Here is a 22,079-nt window from a genome sequence, read left to right on the forward strand (position 1 = left end):
ATGGTTAATTCTGAGATGTCGATTAGACTTCATTTGAATGGAGAAGTTAGAAAATAGGATGCTGTTTAAGCCCCGGAGAGCAGAGAGAGACACCAGGAGAGAGTAAAGACGACGAAAAGCCCCAGAAAGGAAAATAAGAAGAGGGATGGAGGGATGGCAGCAAGTACCAACGTGGGGACGCCAACAAGTTAGGGTTTCTGAAAAGCCCCAAAGCTGGTTTGTCACACAGAGACAGAAGTTAGAAGGGACTGTCTCCCAGATCTTGGGGGATGCCCCCCAGGGAGGTCTGGGTGTGTTCTAGAGCTGACAGACATACTCAGATGTCTGACAGGCAGCCATTAACCCCACAGCCAGCGGGGTGGGAGAGAGATGGTGTCAAGCAGGCCCTTCTCCAGAAAGCAAGCCAGGGACCTGACCTCCTGCCTCTGTCACAAACAGACAGGTGCAGAGCCAAATGTCCCCCAACTCCCCTTTGGGCAAACTATCCAGAGAGAAAGAACCAAGAAAGGACTCACTTAGGCCCAGTGCCTTTTATATTTTTTCTGTTTAAAACCAATTTTATTGAGATATAACTTATAACAATAAAACATATCCATTTTAAGTATACGGTTTTGAGTCCTGACAAATGCACACACCCCTGTAAACACCACCACAATCAAAATCTAGACCATTTTCATCATCCCTAAAAGTTCCCTCAGCCCCTTGGTAGTAAATCCCCACCCTGTGTCCCCAGCCCCAGGCAATCCCCGAAAGGCTTTCAGTCATTATAGGTTGGTTTTTGCCTGTTCCAGTGTTTCTTATAAATGAAACTTTCTTTGTTTGGCTTCTTTCACTCAGTGGAGTGAGACACTTCTATCAGGAGTTTTTTCCTTTTTATTGTGGATTAGTATTTCATTGGTATGAATATCAGTATGTACGCCGAAGTTTGTTTATTCATTTACCTGTTGACGGACAGACATTTTGGGTTATTTCACGGTCTTTTTTTTGTTGCTATAAATGAAAAGAGCCTGTTTTTTTCTCTTTATCTCAACTGAGAATCACTTCCTCGCCTACAGGTGGGAGAGGAGAGAGGCCGGCATGAAGACTGAGCACAGCCTTTCTCACACATCAGTTCATCGGAGTCCTGCTAAATGATCTAAGCTAAGAGCACTTGTTAAATGAAGCTCGGGTGCTGGTCTGTACCCCAGGAGTTTCTGATTCGGTCGATCTGGGGTGGGCCAAGAATCTGCATTTTGGACAAGGCGTGCTGATGCTGCCGTTCCAAGGAAAACACTTGGAGAACCACTGGTCTTGGGGAACCAGGAGGCCAGGGAGGTGAAGCAGCCTGTCACGTGGCGCTGTACTCATCATAAGCCTTATTATATATACACAGCCCTATAGCTTCTCAGATACGTAGAAGCCTAGGATGGTTTCTCTCAACAGCTTTATTGAGGCATAACTTAACCTACCACAAAGTCACTTGTTTTGCGTATACAATTTGATGTTTTAGTAAATCTACCAAATTGGACAATCATCAACACAATGCAGTTCTAGAACATTTCCATCACTCCAGTCAGATCCTTCCTGACAATCTACAGTTAATCCTTGCTCCCAGTCCAGGGTCAGACAACCACTCATCTGCTTTCTGTCTTCATGGGTTTGCTTTTCTGGACATTTCCAGGAAATGGGACCATGCAATATGCAGTTCTGTGTCTGGCTTCTTTAATTTGGCATAACGTTATCGAGGGTCCTCTATGTTGTAGCATGTATTATTAGCACTTAAAAAAATTACCCAATAGTATTCCATTTAATTGTATGGATATACTGTTTAATTGTATGGATAGACCATATTTTGTTTATTCTTCAGTTCATGGACATTTGGGTTACTTCTTGGCCATTATGATTAACTCTTCTGTGCACATTCATGTACAAGTCTCCGTGGGGACATAGTTTTTCATTTCTTTTGCGTATATACCTACGAGTGGAATTTCTGGGTCATACGGTAAATTTAAATTTAACATTTTAAGAAACTGCTAAACTGTTTTCCAAAATGTACCATTTTATATTCCCACCAGCAATGTGGGGTCCATTTTCCTTAGATACATTTTTTAAATTTTAACTTAACTATTATTTTTAAAAGATTATATTTATTCATTTGACACACACACACAGAGCACACGCTTGAGCACAAGCAGGGGGAGGGGCAGAGGGAGAGGGAGAAGCAGAATTCCCGCTGAGCAGGGAGCCCAACATGGGGCTCGATCCCAGGACCCTGAGATCATGACCTGAGCCGAAGGCAGACGCTCAACCGACTGAGCCACCCAGGCGCCTCTGTTTTCAATGAGAGGAATATAAGAGAATTTGAGGTTAACTTTTGTGAAGAAATGTATTCAAAATACTGTTTACTAAATGCTTTGACTGCACACACAAGAGGGTGCTGACACGTTTCTTTACGCTGGTTTCTGTCTGGGCTGCACATTGGAATCATCAGGAGCTTTACACACTACTGCCGTCAGGCTACTACTTAGACAAGAACAACAGAGCAGAGGGGGCGAGCAGTGGGGCTTTAAAGCTCCCAGGTGATTCCAACGTGCCAGCTGAGCCCCTGATTAAAAAAAAGAAAAGGGGCGCCTGGATGGCTCAGACGGTGAAGCGTCTGACTCCTGGTGTCAGCTCAGGTCATGCTCTCGCGGTGGTGGGATCAAGCCGGGGTCAGGCTCTGTGCCCAGTGGGGAGTCCGCTTGAGATTCTCTCTCTCTCAAATAAATAAATCTTAAAAAAAAAAAAAAAAAAAAGCCTGAGTCATTCACTGAGATAATAGTGGAATGGTTACAGCTGAAGAAAGGCTGTCCGTAGCATGAACTGAGCGAGCCTGGGGAAGTTTTTTGGCTCTAGAAGAACAAAGAATGTGCTCTCTGGCAAATAGTAGCTGCGATGATTATCCTCCTGGTGCTACTTCAACTTTTTCAGCCTTGTTGACCATGGAGGAGAGTTAATGGTAATTGAAGGTGGACGGATGGGGAATCCAAGCATTCAAAGGTCTGTTTGTTCTCGATGGAAGAGACTTGGAATGTGTTTAAGTGACACTAGACAGTCTGGGTGAGCAGGAGAGGGGGGAACCTTGGGGTGAGAATCCAGCAGGGAGCAGGGCGGTTCCCAGGCCCAGTGGTCTCAGAAAGCAGGAAGGGAAGGATGGCTCCTCTGCTTCAACAGGAGGTAGACGAGGGGAGCACACTGAGGCAGCCATTTGGTTTGCCAGCGGGAAGATGAGGGAATTCCCACCTCTGCGTTTGCTTTTGTTTTGCTTAGTGAATTGTGATGTAAGGTCCTCTTGCAGAGAGTGATGTGGGAGGCTGGGTGGGGAGAGTGGAAAGGATTTGAAACGGTCCTTTCAGTGTGAGAATGTATGCTCACCCGAGAAAAGTAAGCAGGGCTGCTGGGCAGGGTGGAGCGTGCAACCATGGAAGATCCTTCTGTTTCCCAGGACACTGACCTCTATTCTATCTCTCAGTCCCTGGGGGCAGGCAGAAGACAGCAGGCCGTGGACTTGATCCTGAGTAACATGATACGTCCACTGGGATTTAGAAAAGACAGAAGGGCAAAGGGCCTTGGGGTAAAGCAAGGGTGTTTCAAAAAGAATGGACCTTAAAATCCATGCTGGACAAGGGATGGAAAAAGGAGAATAAGCTGAAGGATTGAGAGAAAGTAGAGGGCCGCTGGGCTGGGGGAGAGGTTGTGGGCAGGGAGCGGGATGCTTAGATTATGTGATTATGCAGGGAGATAGAGGTGGCCCTCTTCAGTTACTCCACACTTAACACTGCTCCTTAAATAAAGATGAAAACCTGACCTGTGGTCCTTGGCACCCAGCTTGGCTTGGGCCCTGCATTTGTTCCAGGCATGCTGGTCTTTGTTGTCCAGACATATGTCTGCCTTCTCCTTCTGGATCCTTCCCTTGCCCACCACCCAGCTCCCACTTCTACTCCACACCGGTCAGCCCCCTCCACTGCTTGCTTTCATGGAACCTATATCTTCTTTTCATGGCGCTCATCTCGGTTTGGAATTACACATCCACTTGGGTGGTTATTTGCTTGGTGTCTGTCTTCTCACATCAGACTCCAGGTGCCGTGAGAGCAGGAACCACATCTGGGTTTTGCTCATCTTGTATACTCCCCACTTTGCAAAATACCTGTAGTGAGTGCTAGAAACTTTGGGGGGGTGGTTGGGGGTTAATTTGGAACCATAGGATTTAAACAGAAAAGGATGCTAGAAATCATCTGCTCTCTGTCATTTTAAAGTTGGAGAAACAGAGGCCTGGAGAGGTGGGAGATTGGTGTGGGGGGGTGATTTCTACACGGTCACGGCTGATGGCAGAATTGGAATGTCAATCCTGGCCTCTTTCTGGCTCAACCTGAGAACTATTCGTTTGTTTACCATAAATACCCTGGTTGGATTCTCTCCCTCGTCTGCCTTTTTTTTTTTAAGTGAGAAATAAAAACTGTCCTTAAACTGTATCTTCTGTGTTATCCAATCACAAAACATCAGACCACTGGTGGCAGACAAAATGACACCCTCTGGAAGAAGAGGGGACACCATTTTAAGGACCTGCCCCCATCCTCACCCTCACCAGCCTGTGGCAGTGATGGGGTGCCTTGTGGGAGCCGGGGCCATACTCCCCCTCTTCCTCCCCCTGCTGATCAGCCACCCAGCAATTAGTAAGAGGAAGAAGATGAACGAAGCTCACAGTGACTCATACTAACCCCCTGAAAGGTGTGAACTGGTCAGAGAAAGTTGCAAATCCCATTTTCTCCGGCCGCAGCAGGCAATCGTTCTCTGCACCGCCAGACGCCAGTCTGATTATGAGAAGAGGTTTGCACCATTTTCTCCAGAGGCTTCATGTTGCAGCAGTTTCCTTCGCGCTGAATAAAGCACGGGAGCCCTCTGGTGGTAGTTTGTAGAAAAATCCCGTGAGAGGGAGAGGTGGGCTTACTTGGGGTGAAAATTCTTTGTATCTCTCTCCCTTGCCTCCGCAAGCCGTTTCCAAAATCAGGCTCTACAAGTAAATCAGGGCCCTTATAAACTGTCCGAGCGGGAAGGCCCCAGTGGACCGCTGTTTTTGTGGTCCGGCTTCCAACGTGCCTGCCCCTCCGTGCCACACAGCTGTGAGTGATCGGGTGGTTTGAGACAGTGAGAAAGACAGGGCTGGAGAGGAGGGGGTGGGTGACAGACCCGTAATACTTGCAAATGCCCAAACTGTCTCACGGAGCAGAGCGGGGAAGGAATCCACATTGCCCGGGGCTGAGGAGGGTGGAGGACAGGCCGACAGCAGGCACCCGGGAACCAGGCCCGTGGAGGTCCGGCTTCAGCAAAGCAAGCAGCACCTGATTTCTCCGACCGCTTCTCAAAAGGCTGGCTGTATCTCCACCTGCTTTCCATTAAAAATTTCTTGGCATGCCCGTAGTACTTCAGCTCCGTAGTCTACCATGTTTGGTTCTCTGAAATTTTCTCTTCATGTCACAGCCTTTCAAAGGCAAAAATAAAAATCTGCACTATTTGAAAACATTAGGAAATAGATGTTGGAAAAAGTTCAAGATCACAAAGAGATCAAGACGGTTTAATAGTGATTTTTTTTTTATGGAAATCCAGTCATATCTGCTTGTACTCTTCAATACACTGTTACTTTGGACATTCACACTCCACTAGGAACATGACTTATTACAAAAGAGAGAGGGACGTTTAAAACCACATTTAATTTTTAATACAAAATCTGTTGCACTATTACAGAGGTGACCCCTTCATGCACAGATTACTCTAGCGTCTACCGTTCCGGAAGAGTAGAAACTGTACTTTCATTGTCCTCTCCCCACCCCAAACATGGGCAAACTCAGAGTCACTTTTATCTTTGTGCTCACTGGTGCCCAGGCAAGCCTGTCTTGTCTTTCTGTATTTCCATTCGCACGTTTGGTCTGTGAAAAGGGAATATGGAGCCGTGGAAATAGTTAGGGCCATCTTTACCTGGGATGGCTTCAAACTGGGCTTTGCCTACAGAGAGCGAAGATGCCTACTGGGCCCCACAGACAAAGCTCTGAAGATTCTATCTAGAAACTCACTGTCAATATGTCGAAGAATTCACTATTTCAGTTTCACAGCAAAAAAGGGAAAATAAAAACCCAAAAGGTATTTAAGGAAATGCTTTCCGATCCCATGCACTGTAGTCATGAGCTAACTTCTTAGATAGTACGACGTCAACAGTGGTTGCGTGTTTATTCGCACGTAACACCTCTAACCACATAGCATCTACACTTTTTCAGTGTATTTACAAATTCAACAAAATATCTACATATAAAAAGCTTTACTTAAAATTAAACTTGATGCAAGTTATGAGAAACCAATTTATTGGCAAATGAAACTGAGCATTCCTTCAACCATAGGTTGTTAGAGGATTTCATATTTGGAGGTAAACCACTTGATAGATAGCGTTGGTGAATACGGTAGGATGTGTATGTTTGTTTTGGAAACTGCAGATGTAATCCCTTTGACTGTTCGCCTTGTGAGCACTCGTCAGGTTTCTGAGAGTCGGAAATGTGTCCATAGTAATTTGCATACACATTGTTTAATGCTGCCAGAGAGTTTCCAAAGCTGCCACCTAGGTAAAGGCCTGGAGAAAAGCATTCCTGTTGCCATGCTGTTGTCTGCTTCTGGTTTGGAAATAGCTTTTTTTTTTTTTTTTTTTTTTTACAAAAATTCCCTACCGAATCGACCGCCTTCTGACCCAATTGGCTTGTTTGAATAGAAACCAGAAAGCCCACAAAATCAGCATGCTCTCCAGGTGGTGCTAAGGCTTTTTCTTTTTATACATACGGGGAAATGCGCCCTAACATCAATTGTCTGATTAATTTTATTTTCACATTCCCTTCCTTTCAGCAATGGCCGTTTCCAAGACCTCTGCTTTCTAGAAGTTACTTTGGGACCATGACAGGGAGCTAGGACTCTGCGTCCGCGGAAGGCAGCGGGTTGTGGAATGCTTATTGTCTGAAGGCACTGCATGTGTCTTGCCCTGTGCTTTCTGGAATCATTTTCGAAACTGAAGTGGAGTGATTCGTTTTCGATTCTTTCGGTCTGGCGTACGTGCCAAAATGCATTGCGATACACATTGTTTATGCCTAAAAACAACTGACCATAGAGAAGATGTGAGAAGTCGAACACTGTGCTGCAGTAATACCCAGAGAAGTAAGAAGGCTACGGAGGAAAAGGGGCAGAGGCCAGTCACAGAGTCTCAGCAAAGCATCAGCAAATGCGACGGTCGTCATGAACTCATATAGCAAGGATATCCTGTACATACTGTTGCTAACAGTCTCCCAAAAAGGCTAACGACAGCTAGACACAGAGTCACCAATTTCAAAACAATGTCCACAAAGACATTGGAGTTCTAGAGAATACTACAGTAACACTCTTGACAATGAAAACGGAATTCGTGTTTCGGGGGTTCAGCCGAAGAGAGTATAATCAAAGTATCACACCATGTTTCGATAAGGTACACAGGTATTCCTTTATGTGTAGCATTTTTCATGCATCGTATTGAACTGTCTCCCGAAGAGCAAATAACGTGATCGGTTGATGATGCTGTATTATTATTATTATTTTTATCAGTTCTGAACAAGAATACCTATTGTGAATGAAAAAGGATGCACTTTGCACTGCAGTTCACATGAACAAATCATCTGAGTTATGTTCTTGTTTGCACCGCTCTCATAATATCAACAGCAGAACACATACTTTCTGCCTGTGTGTTCCCAGTATGAGAAGGCAGACAAACAAGTGCTTAAGATCAACATTCTAGAGAAATGGGATATTGGCAGAGCGTTTACAGATTAAACAAAGGAATTCATGGCATTGACAGGAGAAGGTGCTTCTGAGCTTTCGTTTCCTTCCACCGGTTCTTTCTCTTTCTTACCACTGTATTGTCCAATAAAGGAGCCGTCCTCATTGAACTGGCCATTCACCCCCTCTCCATAGTCAACTAGGCTGTCATCACTATCTTCTTTCTTCACTGTCCTGTCTGAAGGTGTTCGACTGCCTTTTTTCAAAGGCTTGTGGTCTTCGGCATCACTGGAAGAAAGAGACAACGTTTTCGTCGGGATCGGCATTTAGGTGAAAGGTTGTGTCCCTAAAGGTCATGCAAGCAGGTTACGATAAAGCGTGTGGAGTCGCGAGCCTCGCTAGCCAAACCGAATCGTCAGGTGGACTCCAATGGCTGGGATGTGGTTGGGATGAAAATCAGGTGCCGGAATGGTTTAATCATGAAGTCTTCAGCAGGCGGATGGCTTCTCACTGCGCATGTCAATGTCAATGACTGCTTCTCACCCCCGAGTTGGAAGCAAGTGAGAAATAGTCACAGGTATTAAAAAAGGAAGACGCGAGGAAAGCTGAATATCATCACTACTTTGAATTCAAAGGAAGGGACAAGCTTATGGCAAGTAGAGAAGTTAGTACGTTAAACTCTGTGAGATTCTCGGATTCCTTGGATATGAATGGAGAATGATTTTGGTTAAGTGTGAAATATGAGGAGTTTTCTGAGCAAGAGGAAGCAAAATCCTGCTTTTCAAATAATTTTGTTATTGAGTGCAGGCCAGACTTGTAAACTTTCACCTTACCTTTCAAGAGACCTAGAAATTCCATTAAAAGGATGCAGAAGAAACAAATGAAAACAGCCTAAGAAGAAAAGCAAAATCCTTATACTGATAGTAAACAGTATTTTTTTTTTCTGTCAGAATTTTAGTTAATGGGTCAAGACTGATTAATTGGGAACGAGGCACAGTGGAATTTCAAAGCACTACCCTTGTACTATTAATGGCATGTCAATATATTCTAAAGAGCGTGAATGATTCAAAAAAAGTCAGAGGAAATTTTCTCTGTGCTCTCTTCTCCCAGTGTGGTATGTAGTCTATCTGTGTCGGATGGGAACTGAGAAGCAGATTTTTAAAAACATTATAGAACTCAATTTTCCCCCCTTTATTTATCTATGAAATCCCTTAGCACAATATCCAGCAGTAGGAGAGTGTGTTTTAGGACACCCGCCCATACGGTCGTGTCACGAGGAATGCACACTGACTGATTCTTTAAAAGGAAACATTCGGTTTAAAAAAGAAAAAGAAAAAAGGCCACGAGAGCATTCTGTTTCCTTTTGAAGGACAAAAATGCAAGGCAGAATAGGAAACACAAGCAATAGTAGTTAAAAGTGGAAAGGCGTAATGTCAAAGAGGTTGCGTCAGCGGCCGTATTTCACCTGGCAATTTGTGCCAGGCTTTTACTGTTCCCTGTGTCTCTGACAGTGACTTTGTTCTAGCCAAGATACACACATTTCGAGATGCACAAATACTCTGGCTCTTTGGCCAAGAATTCCTACGAGGGTTTTCAGTGTTTCTCCAAGAAGAAAATCTCAACACTGAAAAAAATAATACTTCCTCAACAGAACACAGGTATCTGCTACTGGAAATTACCAGCTGCAACAAGACCCAAGTTCTTGTCACAGGCCAGTAAGCAAGATGATCGGCTCTGCTAACTGACAACCGGGGAGGGATCACAGGACCTTGGAGTGACCTGTGTTTGGGGCCCTTCGGGGGACAGAGCCTCTAATCTCCAGCGTACTGCAAGTATAAGGTGCACATCTTTAATCATTAACCTCTAGGCTTTGCTTGAATACTTCCTGCGACGCACTGCTCCTGATTTGGTGAGGCCTTACATTCCACTGAAGTGTTCAATAATGAGCGGATTTTTGTCACCTGGATTCCACTAATTCTTCTTACTTTATAGGACTAGTGTTCCAAGGACCATACCACAGGAAATTCTAGTCTGTGGCAGTTCTTTGATCCAGCCATCTATCCATGCATTCAACCAGTCATATCTAATACATGTTTATCGAGTGCCTACACTGATACTGTTCTAGTCGGTGGGGATATAGCTGCAAGTGAAACAGACTGAAACCCCAAATCCATGAAGCCTACTTCTAATAGGGGAAGGTGCAGAAAATAAACAACCGGCATATGAAAACATTAGCTCCCTGGTATGTCAGAAGGTGATTAGTGCTACGGAAAACATGGAACTCTGTAAAGGGGATGGACGGTGTCAGGGGAGGGTGTAGAAGTTGACAATGAAATAGGGTGTCTGCGAAGGCCTCAGTAGAAATGACATCTGAGCAAAGACTTAAAAGAGTTGAGTTGGCCAGGTGGATACCTGGAAGGAGAGCCATTCTGGCAGGTGCAGCAGGCAGTGCAAATGCCCTGAGGCGGCAGCAAGCCTGGCACGTTCTGGGAACGGGGAGGAGCTTGTGTGGCTGGAACTGAAGGGGAGAGAGAGAGCAGAGTTAAAGTAGGAGGTGGCAGGGCTAGATCAGGGGGATTAGTGCAAAAACACAGGAGTCAGTTGACTGTGACCTGGACAAGAGTGGAACACTGGGGTCACACGAAGTGGTTAGATGATGGACATATTTTGAGGGGAGCACCGGAAGGATTTTCTGATGGGTTGGATGTGGAATAATAGAGAAAAAGACACCACCAAGATTTTCTGTTTGAGCAACAGAAAGGATGGAATTACCGTTACTATGGAGGGCAGCGTGTTTGGGGTGGAAGGTCAAGAGTTCAGTTGCGGACATGCTAAGTTCGCTATGTCAGAGGAACTACTCCTTTGATCGTTTTATGAATCTAGTATAACACCAATACCTAAACCATCAAGAACACTTTGAGAAAGCGAAATTACAGGTGAATCTCATTCAGGAACCTAGATGAGCAAATCCCAAGGAAATCATGAGCCCATGGAATTTAGCAATCTACTAAAAGGACACCATAGCATGACCAAGTTGGGTTTATTCTAGGGAATGCAAGTTTGTTTCAGCATTAAAACATCAATTCATGTTTTTCCATTTTAGCAGAAGGAAAAAAAAAGTGTTATAATTATTTTAGTGGATTCAAAAGAAGGTATTTGGTAAAATTCAACACCCATTCACAACGAAAACTTCAATACTCTAGGAACATAAAATATCTTGATTGACCTGATTATGGTATTCATAAGAAACTTGCAGTGAACATCATCTTTGATGGTGAACGTTGACAGATTTCTGTTTCACATCAGAAATCACAGTAGGGATGCCTGTTCCCATCACTTCTAACCAAAACTGCATTGAAAGTACTAAGCAACGTGCAAAAAGAAATAGAAGGCATATGTCGTTGTTTGTAACCCATACAGTTACATGTATGTAAAACACCCAAAAGCATCTACAGGCAAACATTAGAATAGAAAGAGAGTTTGGTAATGTCGTTAAATACTATATTAGCAGAAAGTCAATTTTCTTTCCATAATTGCAAATAATTGGAAAATGAAAATTTCCAAAAAATGATTCCAGCTAGATCATACAAATATGAAGCACGTAAGAACAAAATAAATATAAACGTGTCAAGTTCTCTCTGAGGAGAATGACAGTTTTATTCAGTTATTAAAGAAGAGCTAAATAACTGGAGGAACATACCATAAATGTGGACGGGCGGACTCAAATATCGTAAGTATGTTAACCTTCTTCATATTGGTCTTAAATTCAATTTATTTCCAATAAAAACCCAACAGGTTTTTACAGGGATCTTGGCGAGCTGATACTTAGCCGCAGATGTAAATGAAAGGGCCAGGAATATCTAAAAAATTCTTGAGGAAGAATAACAAAGTTGGGGGTTTTGACTTATCAGATATCAAGACTTATTTTTTTTTTAAAGATTTTATTTATTAATTTGACAGAGAGAGAGACAGCCAGCGAGAGAGGGAACACAAGCAGGGGGAGTGGGAGAGGAAGAAGCAGGCTCATAGCGGAGGAGCCCGATGTGGGGCTCGATCCCATAACGCCGGGATCACGCCCTGAGCCGAAGGCAGACGCTTAACCCAGGTGCCCCCAGATATCAAGACTTATTAAAAGCTACAGGATTAGGATAGTGTGGTTTTGGTGCAAAGATAGACAAATCAAATAGAGGGCTCTGAAATATTTGGGAGATCTTTCTGTTGGCTTTATTCCTACAACACATTTTATGCTGTCATAGCTGGGATTATTTTTAAAATCCTATTTTCCAACTCTTTGCTGGTACACAGAAATATAATTGACTTCATGTTAATTTTGTGTCAACAACATCACTAAATTCTTTAATGAATTCTATTATTTTCCTGATTCATTTGGATTTTTACACACGCAATCCTATCCGTTATGAATAGTGACCAGCCAAGAAGGGGATCCCTTGAAGCTTTTTTTTACGTAGGCTCCACACCCAGCGTGGAGCCCAATGCGGGGCTCGAACTCACCACGCTGAGATCAAGACCTGAGCTGAGATGAAGAGTTGGATGCTTAACCAACGGAGCCACCTAGGCTCCCCACATCCATTCCAGCTTAATTCATGGTCATAGTGGGTAAGAGAGAATCTACAGCAACGTAGGTTGTGCTTGAAAGAAAGAGAAGAAAGAGGGGTGTTCTATCCATACAGAGTCTTTCCAGGAAAGCTGTTCAAAGGCAGCTCAAGATCTTTCTAAGACTGTTTTTTAAAAAGTGGTGCAATGTAATGTCATACTTTAGTTAGGATCGGGTTAAATGGGAAAAAAAACCACATGAGGCACCAGCCCAGTGCCCGGCATGTGACTTGTGCCCCTCAAATAGGACTCATCTCTCTACCATCACACCTCGTTGCTCCAGACAAGGCCCCCACCTCAGAGAGATTCTTTTTCTCACAAATACCCTGTGTAACACACACACTTAGAAATTTCCAGAGGTGATGCCTGGTTACAAGCCTGTGTTGAAGCACTGTATGAATGCTTGCCTTTTTTCAACTCAAAGATGAATTTTACAATGAAAGAGTAAACAAACTTGCTTTTGACACTGTGTCGGGGAAGTCACTCTGTCAAGTTTCAGTGTGAAACAGCCTCCCAGAGAAGAGGGATTTAGAAGTTGCAGAGGATGACTTAAAAGCCATATACTTATTTAGCTACATGGTATTCAAAGATTAAAAATATTCAGCCACATTTTAAGAGAACTGTTAAGGACAAAGATTCAACAAATTTGTAAATAAGTCATAAAACAGTACATGTGGCNNNGTGTCCCATATATATATATATATATATATATATATATATATACACACATATATATAGATATATTTTAAGATTTTATTTATTTATATGACAAAGAGACAGCCAACGAGAGAGGGAACACAAGCAGGGGGAGTAGGAGAGAAAGAAGCAGGCTCCCAGCGGAGGAGCCCGATGTGGGGCTCGATCCCATAATGCTGGGATCACGCCCCGAGCCGAAGGCAGACACTGAACAACTGCACTACCCAGGCACCCCTCCAATATATATTTTTGATCCTCATAGCCGTGAATGAAGATGGTATTGCAGTGTAAAGGAATGCTCACATCACGGTACCGAAACTTAGTTCACGTCACGTCCTCTGGGAAGACTTCTCACATCCCCTTCCTTCCGTCCACCCAGTCGGCTTTGGCTCCCAGCCCCTGCTCCCTTGGCACCTGATCTGTATCTCTTTCCTAGCACTTTTCACACGATGCTGACTGTCCTTTTACTTCCCTGGTCCCTCGCTAGACTAGAAACTAGTGAGATAACATTCTATCATCTTTAATATCCCCACAGCCTGGCATACAGTAGGCACTCAATAAATACTGGTTGAATGAATGAATTCATTGTAAAATGACAACAGAAGAGATGGTGGGCATTTTTAGAAATTTTTCAGGCTTCTAAGATCAGAAAATTTTCATTCCTCGTGAATTTCATGATGTCAGACAAAGCATTGGAGTAGAGATGGTTTTTTTTTTCCTTTCTCTTACCCTCAGGATGAATTTTAAGTTCACTTTTTTTGCAGTAACACTTCATTCAGGGTTATGCACACAGGAAGTACCCACTGAACGTCTACTGACCAAAATCCAGCAACAACAGACAAATCCGTGATCCTTCGGTCTGACTCTCCTGTGGTCACCATCCCACCACCGCCAAACCCTTCTGTGGTTTGATTGACCCTCGGTGACCCCAACACTCCCTCTAAATGTCCATCATTATTTATAAGTTTATGTTTGTGAGCAGAATAAATCTAAAGTAGACCGTACAGGTGACCCATCTTCACATCATTCGAGCCCGAGGAGCATGGGTTAGCATGCTTGGAACAGAACCACGGTCACGTGAATGACAAGAGTCCCGTGGCCACGGCCTCCACGTATGCTATGGGTTCAAGTACCACGGTCATTGGCTTTATGACCCAGGTTCATTCTGGTTTCTAAAGGAATGGATCTGAAGAATTAAAAAAATACTTACATGGTTGGTTGCATTGTTTCTCTGATTTTTCTATATGCTAGTAAGGAGGCAGATCCTACTGTCTGTATAATTAAAGAAACAAACAAAGAAAGCTGCAGGCTTCCACCAAAGGGTCACTGCTTGGGGGTGGGAATTGGAGGGAGGGCACAAGGTTACAGCTGATGGAAAAAAAAATAAAATAAAATCTGGCCACTGAAGTTCCATCCCTCTTTGCACTAGGATATATCCTCTGGCTCAGAGCCAACCATGTAGAAACTGTTTCATCCTCAAGCTGGAGAACGAGCAAATCATAAAGAGAATTAATTTACATTTAGCAACAGCCCTAATTTTGTCTGTGTCGGCGTGTGATCCGCATATTAATTGATTTTCCGAATGAGAAAGAATAAGCATCAATAAATACTACAGAGCTCAAAACTTCCAGAAGGTGCAAAGCAGAGAAGGGACCCTGGTGATTTAGGAAGGAGAATGACACTTCAATGTATTATTTAAAAAAAAAAAAAAAAGAATCTGTTGGAATAAACAGTTGGAACCGTTTTCATTCATCGTAACATCTAAGAAACTAAAAGTCTTTTTTTTTTTCTTTTTAAGTAGAAAAGAATCCACAGGGAAAAAATTCTGAGGTAATGTCAAGAAGTCACAGGATGAAGCCACAGCCGTAGCAAAGGGTGGTTGGGTATTTGGGAAAGTGATTTCACTTGTGGGATTGATTGTCCTTATGGACTTGCAGTTTCAGTCAAAAAAAAAAAAAATTACTGGGTTGTTTATTAAGTTTTAGACACCCATCAGAACCTTCCCCTGGCACCTCCCATATCAATGTATTTGCATGTGTGACAAATATTTTTGTCTTCACACATGAACCAATGGGTCTGTACTCCATAGGCCCAAAGAAAAGTCTTTCTCTTCTGAGGAATTCAAGGCATGACTTAAAGATAGCCATGTGAAAACGCTTCACAAACATATCACACATGAATGAACACCAAGACAAAGAAATATGGCCAAAGAAATGTAAGCACAATGATCATGAGGCCAGTTGCCAAATACTTGCCATGTACTGCTCTGGAACCCCAAATCATATTAAAGGTTGTTAGTAGACATCTCATGGAGGAGGTTAGAAATCGTAGCAACTAGAAGTCTTCAGTGGTCATCTAATATTTGAACAACTGAATCATTTTATGGGTGAAAGAAATGGAGACCCAGACACAACAAGTGTCATATCTAAAGGAATCAAGGGTATGGCTGGGTTGACGGGAAAACTAACAGTTTCTTGATTCCAAGCCAGTTCCCATTCGGCCTCGATTTCCATCACATTTCTACGGAGTAGGCAGCATGGTTGCCCTGACAATGTCACATTATATCAGACCCTGGTTTCACACCACTGTAGAAGCAAGCTGACAATTGGGAGCCATGAGGCGAGCAGTACATCGCCAGAATCATTTAAGCATGATGATGGACAACAGGAACCCATCACCACGAGAGGAACGCGGGAGGGGCCATGCTTTCTTTCCAATTCATGCCAATACGGAGGTGTTTCAGGCTACATTGAAGATGTAGCTTCATCGCGAGCAAGAAGGGAGCGGTGTGCCTATCCTGTGTAGCGTTCTAGCCACAAGAACTCTAAGAAGAAGTTATTTAGTCATTATCGCCTCACCTGCTTTACGGGAAAACCATGTAGAAGAGTGAATTAAATTAGTGAAGACTGCAACTCACCCAGCGTCAGACGTGGCTTCCCTAGGCTACGGCCATCTGCACACTGCCCTACCGCGTACTGTGGGGCGGGGGGGTGGGCCAGGAAGCTTCCACAGGAAGCTCCCAGAGTCAACATGTGACATCAAGACAACCCTCACTAGACATCTTTCTGTATCGTGAAGTACAGAAATTCCGAGAAGTTTTTACAAATCATAATCCTCTCTGTCGAAGAGACTATCAGAGTATCCAAAGGCTTAGGTGCTGAGGCACAAAGCCTGAGCACTTGTAACTGCGTGGAAACCGGTATGAAACCAAATGTATCCAAAATATATGGCTTTTCTCAATCAGTTATATTTCTTATCTTTGGCATTACTTAGCCCCTCATGATATTGACATGGAAATACCAAAAATGAGCTCCAGAGATGGGTAAAAATTAGCACAAATATCTATAAATGTCAACTGGCCATCCCAATAGGGAAATATTTTATTTCACCTAAAAGCCTTTTCTTTTGCCAAAAAAGGCTCAATCTGGGCTCAGTGCATATTCAAAAGACTGTATTTTTATAATCAAGAGGCTGATAGAAAAAACAAGGTATAAAGGCATTTTATAAATAGAAGTACTCCTTTGGAACACCCAAATCCCAACTTTTTAAAGGAATAAATATAGAGCTTGTTTCTGATTTTAAACATATCTAAAATAATCAACTAACTCTTTTTAAAAAGACATATAAATCCTAGGCAAGAATATCTTTATTTAAAGAGTCTCTCTCCCTCTATCTCTGACTCCTTCTGTCTTTTCATGACTTAGCACATAGGTTATGTTAAAATTTATCCTTAATGATGGAGCCAAGCCAAGAATGTATTATCAAAGTTCTGTGAATTAACACACTGCCTAGAGGGCTATGATATTCTTAATAATTCACAGCTTCTAAAAGAACCTTGCTATCCTTTCATGATTAATGGATAGGATATGGGTATTTCTTTTGGAAAAACAAGCATCAAATCCAGGATTAAAAAGAGTAACACCAATTTATAAACTCACTACTTAGAAAATGACAGGTGTAGTTTCCTTTATAATGCAGGTTTTGTAGGGTCTTTATTGTTGTTTTAACTCTTATGATAACACACCAGCTTTTCCTAGGTTGAGCAATACAGCAACGCCTCTGGAAAAATATGGCGGAGTCTGCCTGGCACTCTGTCTCCAAACCTATGACTAAAGTGGAAATTTATTTTTTAACGAAAAGTGAGAATATTTTCATTGTGAGGGATGTGTAATCACGTAGACATGGAAGTGTTCCTAAACTAATTTTTGGGGAAAATATGAGATGCCACAGAGCCTGTTCCTGGCCTCATCCTATGGGCGGGAGCCTGCATGAGCGCGGCGTGTGTGTAGGGCGGGGAAGGTGAAGGGAGTCTGAATGGCAGCAGCTCACCTGTATTCTCCGAAAGTGCCATCGTCTTCCTTCATAGGCTGAATTTCAGGATCCGCATGAGCGTCTTCCTTCTCTTTGACTAAAACATTTCAAAGCGATAAGATTACCTATGGGTTCCATGTTCCCTTATTCAAAGTTTTAAAGACTCTACTCTCTGAGATGTATAGCAGTAGAAAATAATTCTATACACAGAAGACGTTCTAGCACAACAGATGGATTCTGTGGCCATGCAAATACTTCGCTGTTTAGTCTCTTTGAGACCAACTAAGAGAATGAACATTTGTTAACATTCAAAGTTGACTTCCTGTGAGCATCTTACTGATGAAGGAGTTAAGTCTGAAGTTTCTAAGATCTCTCCCCTACTTGGCCCATCTATGTATTAACTATATTCAAAGTTACAAATTGTTTCAGCACATCTCTTCTTTCGCAGATTTTTTTTTCTTGTCACTGAAGGGGAAATGGCCAGGTAAAGAAAATATAAATTCATCGGAGCCACTGACTTGAAGAAAACATTAGCCGTAGAGGAAAAGCAAAGTTCCACGTCATGATATCAAGACTCAGTTCATGTGGTACTTCCTCTAGAAGACTCCATGTACCCTCCCCCCTCTGCCTGTTGGTTTTAGGTGTGGCTCCTTTGACTTAGGTGGAGCCTAAGGAAACAGAGTCACTAGTATCTTCAGAGAACAGAGTGAATTTACTCCCCCAAATACCTTCTGATCCTTGACAATGCTTAGGCTCCCATTATTAAAAAAAGGAATCAAAAATGGTTTGGACAGAAAGTCCACATGTATGACTCCCATTATTTCTTTACAGTTTAGAATAATTATGGGGGCGCCTGGGTGGCGCAGTTGTTAAGCGTCTGCCTTCAGCTCAGGGTGTGGTCCCGGCGTTCTGGGATCGAGCCCCACATCAGGGTCCTCCGCTGGGAGCCTGCTTCTTCCTCTCCCACTCCCCCCTGCTTGTGTTCCCTCTCTCGCTGGCTGTCTATGTCAAATTAATAAATAAAATCTTCAAAAAAAATAAATAAAAAATAGGGTAATTATGTAGCATTCTAAGGCAATTTTCATCTTTCTTTCTTACCTGGATATTTACCACCCTTGTTTCTTCTGATGAAGCAAACAATCAGCAAAATTAAGATAAGGAGAGCGACAGCACACATCAGACCGATGAACCAGCCCTGAGTCGCAATGTCCACCTGCCGGCTTGCCATTGCTGGAAAACAGATCAGGGGTGTCAGGGGGCATGGCTTAAGGGAGACAGGAGAACTGTTGTAGTCTCTTGCAGTAAAAAGCTACCATAGTATATGAGCTTTTATACATTTTACACGTGGCCCCCAATTGAAATCTGTCAGTTATCCATCAGGAGTTATATAAAAACTTCGAAAAATCTTCATTAATTAAAAAAATTCAAATAGTGAAATCTGAACGCTAATACCATCAAATGCTAACGAATCCTGCTAAACAGTGTGTTCACGGTTATTTTAACTATATATTTTCAATAGAAACAGTCCCAGGTCAGTTTTTAAAAGTACTGTCTACAGATAAGCTGTACGTTAAGTACGATAAGAACATAAGACCGAATTTTAAACAGAACAGAATGTATACATCTAATGGAGTATTTTTCCTTCAAAGCAACCACTTTTGGAGGCTAACCTATCAATGCAATGATGTTGCCATTTTACAAAATATTTTGGAAATCTTCTTTTAAAAAAGAAAACTTTCCAACCAAGAAACCTGTCCACATAAGATAGCCAGCCTTATTATTTTATATAACATCTCCGTTTGTACCTAAAACATTACTTAGATTTGTTATTCATCTCACTTACAAGAGTTGGTTCTAAAAGATTTTTGGAAATTTCTGAAGAATCCAATTTACCCTCAAAGGATCAATATTCGATATTCAGTATTGCTTTGGATCCATTTAAAAGACTTTGAAAGGTATCTTGATTAGAGGAATCATCCATGGAATAAATGACCAGCTTAAAGAGAAAATACTCATTCACATGTATACATAGCCTTTGTGGTCATCTATTCTGTTTGAGTCAATAAACGTGAAGCCCCTTATTCAACTAGTCCCAGTATGCAAATTTCCTACGAGAAACACAGAACAATTAGCATTTCTGGTATTATTCAAAAGTGCCAATCAAATGGGACAAAGTGCAGCATCAATGGCTATTCAGACATGCCTGTGAGGGTTTGTTTAAATAAATTCATATGAAGCTTTTGTTTTTACAAAGGCGGTTATTTTTTTCTTTTGACCATAATCATGGTTAAAGGGTTTCTTCTTTTGATTCACAAGCATGCCTATATCATGCTTTTAATTTGACTGAGTCTCTTCTGAGTGCATTTAACATGGTTGGGTTGGGTATATGTGACCTCTGGATGCAGAGACAAACATGGCTACATAGATCCCAGGTTCCGCTCTCCGTGGCCAAAATGGCACCTCGTTGCCTTATTTTCTTCCACACAAAGCAGTGGGAGAAAAATGAAATGCTTAAAATCAAGCATGAAGAAGGATGTGAAGAATGTGTGCATGTGTGTGTAAGAAATAACATGAGAAGTGGAAATACATCATCTGGATTATAAATCAAACGCCAGTAGCCTTTGAAAATGGCCATTGGCGCCTCGTTGGTTCGAGGGGTTTTGAGTTGTATCATAACTAGATATGACCGAGGCAGGAGTGTGGGCAGTGCTTCCTGCATACACACACCGTGATCATGACGACGATGACGGAAGTGAAGACAGGGATAATGAGAGCTAACATCCTGAAACTCCTGCCATGTGCCAGGCACTGTGCTGAGGGCAACATCTGATTTCATCTTCGCAGCAATGCTTTGAGGTATGCGGGAGGAACAAACCCTTGCCCTGGGAACGGAAAGAACTTGACCGACGGCTGGAGTTGGACTGAGTCTGTCCGACTCCCGAGATACTAGCCATTATGCTCTACCGCTCTCATGCATTCTGGAAAACCAGCCCAGACATCAGATCTGCAGAAGTCTTTGCGAAAAATACGAGGCTACAGGGACTTTCCATTCTGAGACAGGCCAAAAGACTCTAAAAGTCCACCATGACATACTCCTTGTTTTTCAAATTTGTACATGGTCTTTGATTGTGTGCTTTTTCGCCAAAACTGAGCCAACAACCATCTGGTGTCAGCCCACGGAGCATCCGACTGAAGGTGAAGAGTCCTTGTTTTTAGTATGCTTAATCATTCATAGCCTTGTTGTAGGAGTAGCCGCACCTACATTTTCCGTCCAGCTAAATGCAACCAATAAGGGCAAAATGCAATAAGATACTCAAATACTAGCAGACGTTGCCTCATAAAGATGGTGGTGGCCAAAACTGAATGGCCTGCGGGCAGCTTGCTACGTGCAACTATGCAAACGGTGGACATGTTTCTTTGACAGGCGATAAAGGAACATCCACATTGACTTTGAATTGCTACCTCTATGTCTAAAGAAAGAAAGCATCCAATATTTTCCCACCCCGCTATTTAAGATTAGGCAGACACGGTGTGTTAACTGGTGCATGAGTGTGCACACTCGCAGAGGCACACGTGAGTGCACCAGAAGTTGGTATAAAACAAAAATTATGTAAGTGAAAAACAACTTCTCTTGACTTCTCATCCATAAAGGAAGGGATCTAAAGCCTGGAATGACTATGAGAGGCTTCAACTCTTCCCAAGACACTCTAAAATCATCTTAACTCCAGATGCGCCTACAAACCCAAGTCATGGCCACCATTGCGCATCACACATACTCACGTACGCACATACGCACGCACGCGCACACACACACTGAAGCCCGGCGGGCTTTTTCTTCTTGAATCTGGGTTGCAGTGGGCAGGTACTTGTAGGATTGAGTAGGGCAATTAAAGAGGATTTTCACTTTATTTAAACCTTTACAATAAAATTACGATCATGTGTTTCTTGAGTAATCCACAAAGCAATAAATTAAATGAATAGATAAATATAAGGAATTTGAAAAAAGAAAACAAGCCAGAGGACTAAAATTTGCTCTGTTCCCTAGAAGTCAGTTTTAACAAGTGTCCTGTCAGCACATTGCTTGCTGCCTTCTGGCTGACCTGTGCTTTGTGGTAGTAGGTCTCTGCGGAAATGCTCTTGAATGCTTAGAATAACAGAATAACGTGGAAGGGACAGAGTGAATAAATGGCTACTTATGAAGAATCCATTAAGTCTAAAAATGTCCTGTTGAATTAAAATAGTTAGAAATGTGGAGAAAGAGCATAACATTTCCTGGGCCAAAGTTTGGAGACAGTATTGAATTAACACTATTTGCTCCTGGAAGTCATATGTTAACTAAGGCTTTAATCAAGACGTACACTTTTCCATAGTTACATTTATATGTCGGAGGGGACCATAACTGGTTGTGGCCTTGTCCTACCTCGCCATTGCTGGCACCTAAGAACGGCCCACTCATCACAGCGGCTCACCTTGAACGAGCTCCCAGCTGCAACTGGCGTTGTAGGTAGAATAACAACGGAGAAAATACATTTCTCTATAGGGTTTGCCTTGTGTCCCATAAAAGGACAAAAAAATGCCACGTTTTGTGTCGTGGATGGGATCTGATTCGAGCCAAAGCTGCTAGGGACCACAATACGCACCGAGTGCCAGACATAACGGTC

The 22,079-nt window shown here is 42.7% G+C and overlaps 1 protein-coding gene across 1 annotated transcript in view; it reads right to left on the bottom strand.

Moving 5' to 3' along the window:
- Positions 1-5,505: 5,505 nt before the first annotated feature.
- The window catches only part of NRCAM (neuronal cell adhesion molecule), a 76,732-nt gene continuing 60,158 nt past the window's right edge, over positions 5,506-22,079 (bottom strand). The window contains exons 25-27 of the mRNA XM_008703519.2: positions 18,517-18,648; positions 17,437-17,515; positions 5,506-8,085 (exon numbers count right to left, since the gene is read on the bottom strand). Coding sequence (XP_008701741.1) covers positions 7,848-8,085; positions 17,437-17,515; positions 18,517-18,648 — 449 coding nt within the window. The 3' untranslated portion in view covers positions 5,506-7,847. The remainder of the gene's footprint in view (positions 8,086-17,436; positions 17,516-18,516; positions 18,649-22,079) is intronic.

The sequence above is a fragment of the Ursus maritimus genome, unplaced genomic scaffold, assembly GCF_017311325.1.
Source record: "Ursus maritimus isolate PB19 unplaced genomic scaffold, ASM1731132v1 scaffold_3, whole genome shotgun sequence".
In the NCBI taxonomy this organism is placed as follows: Eukaryota; Metazoa; Chordata; class Mammalia; order Carnivora; family Ursidae; genus Ursus; species Ursus maritimus.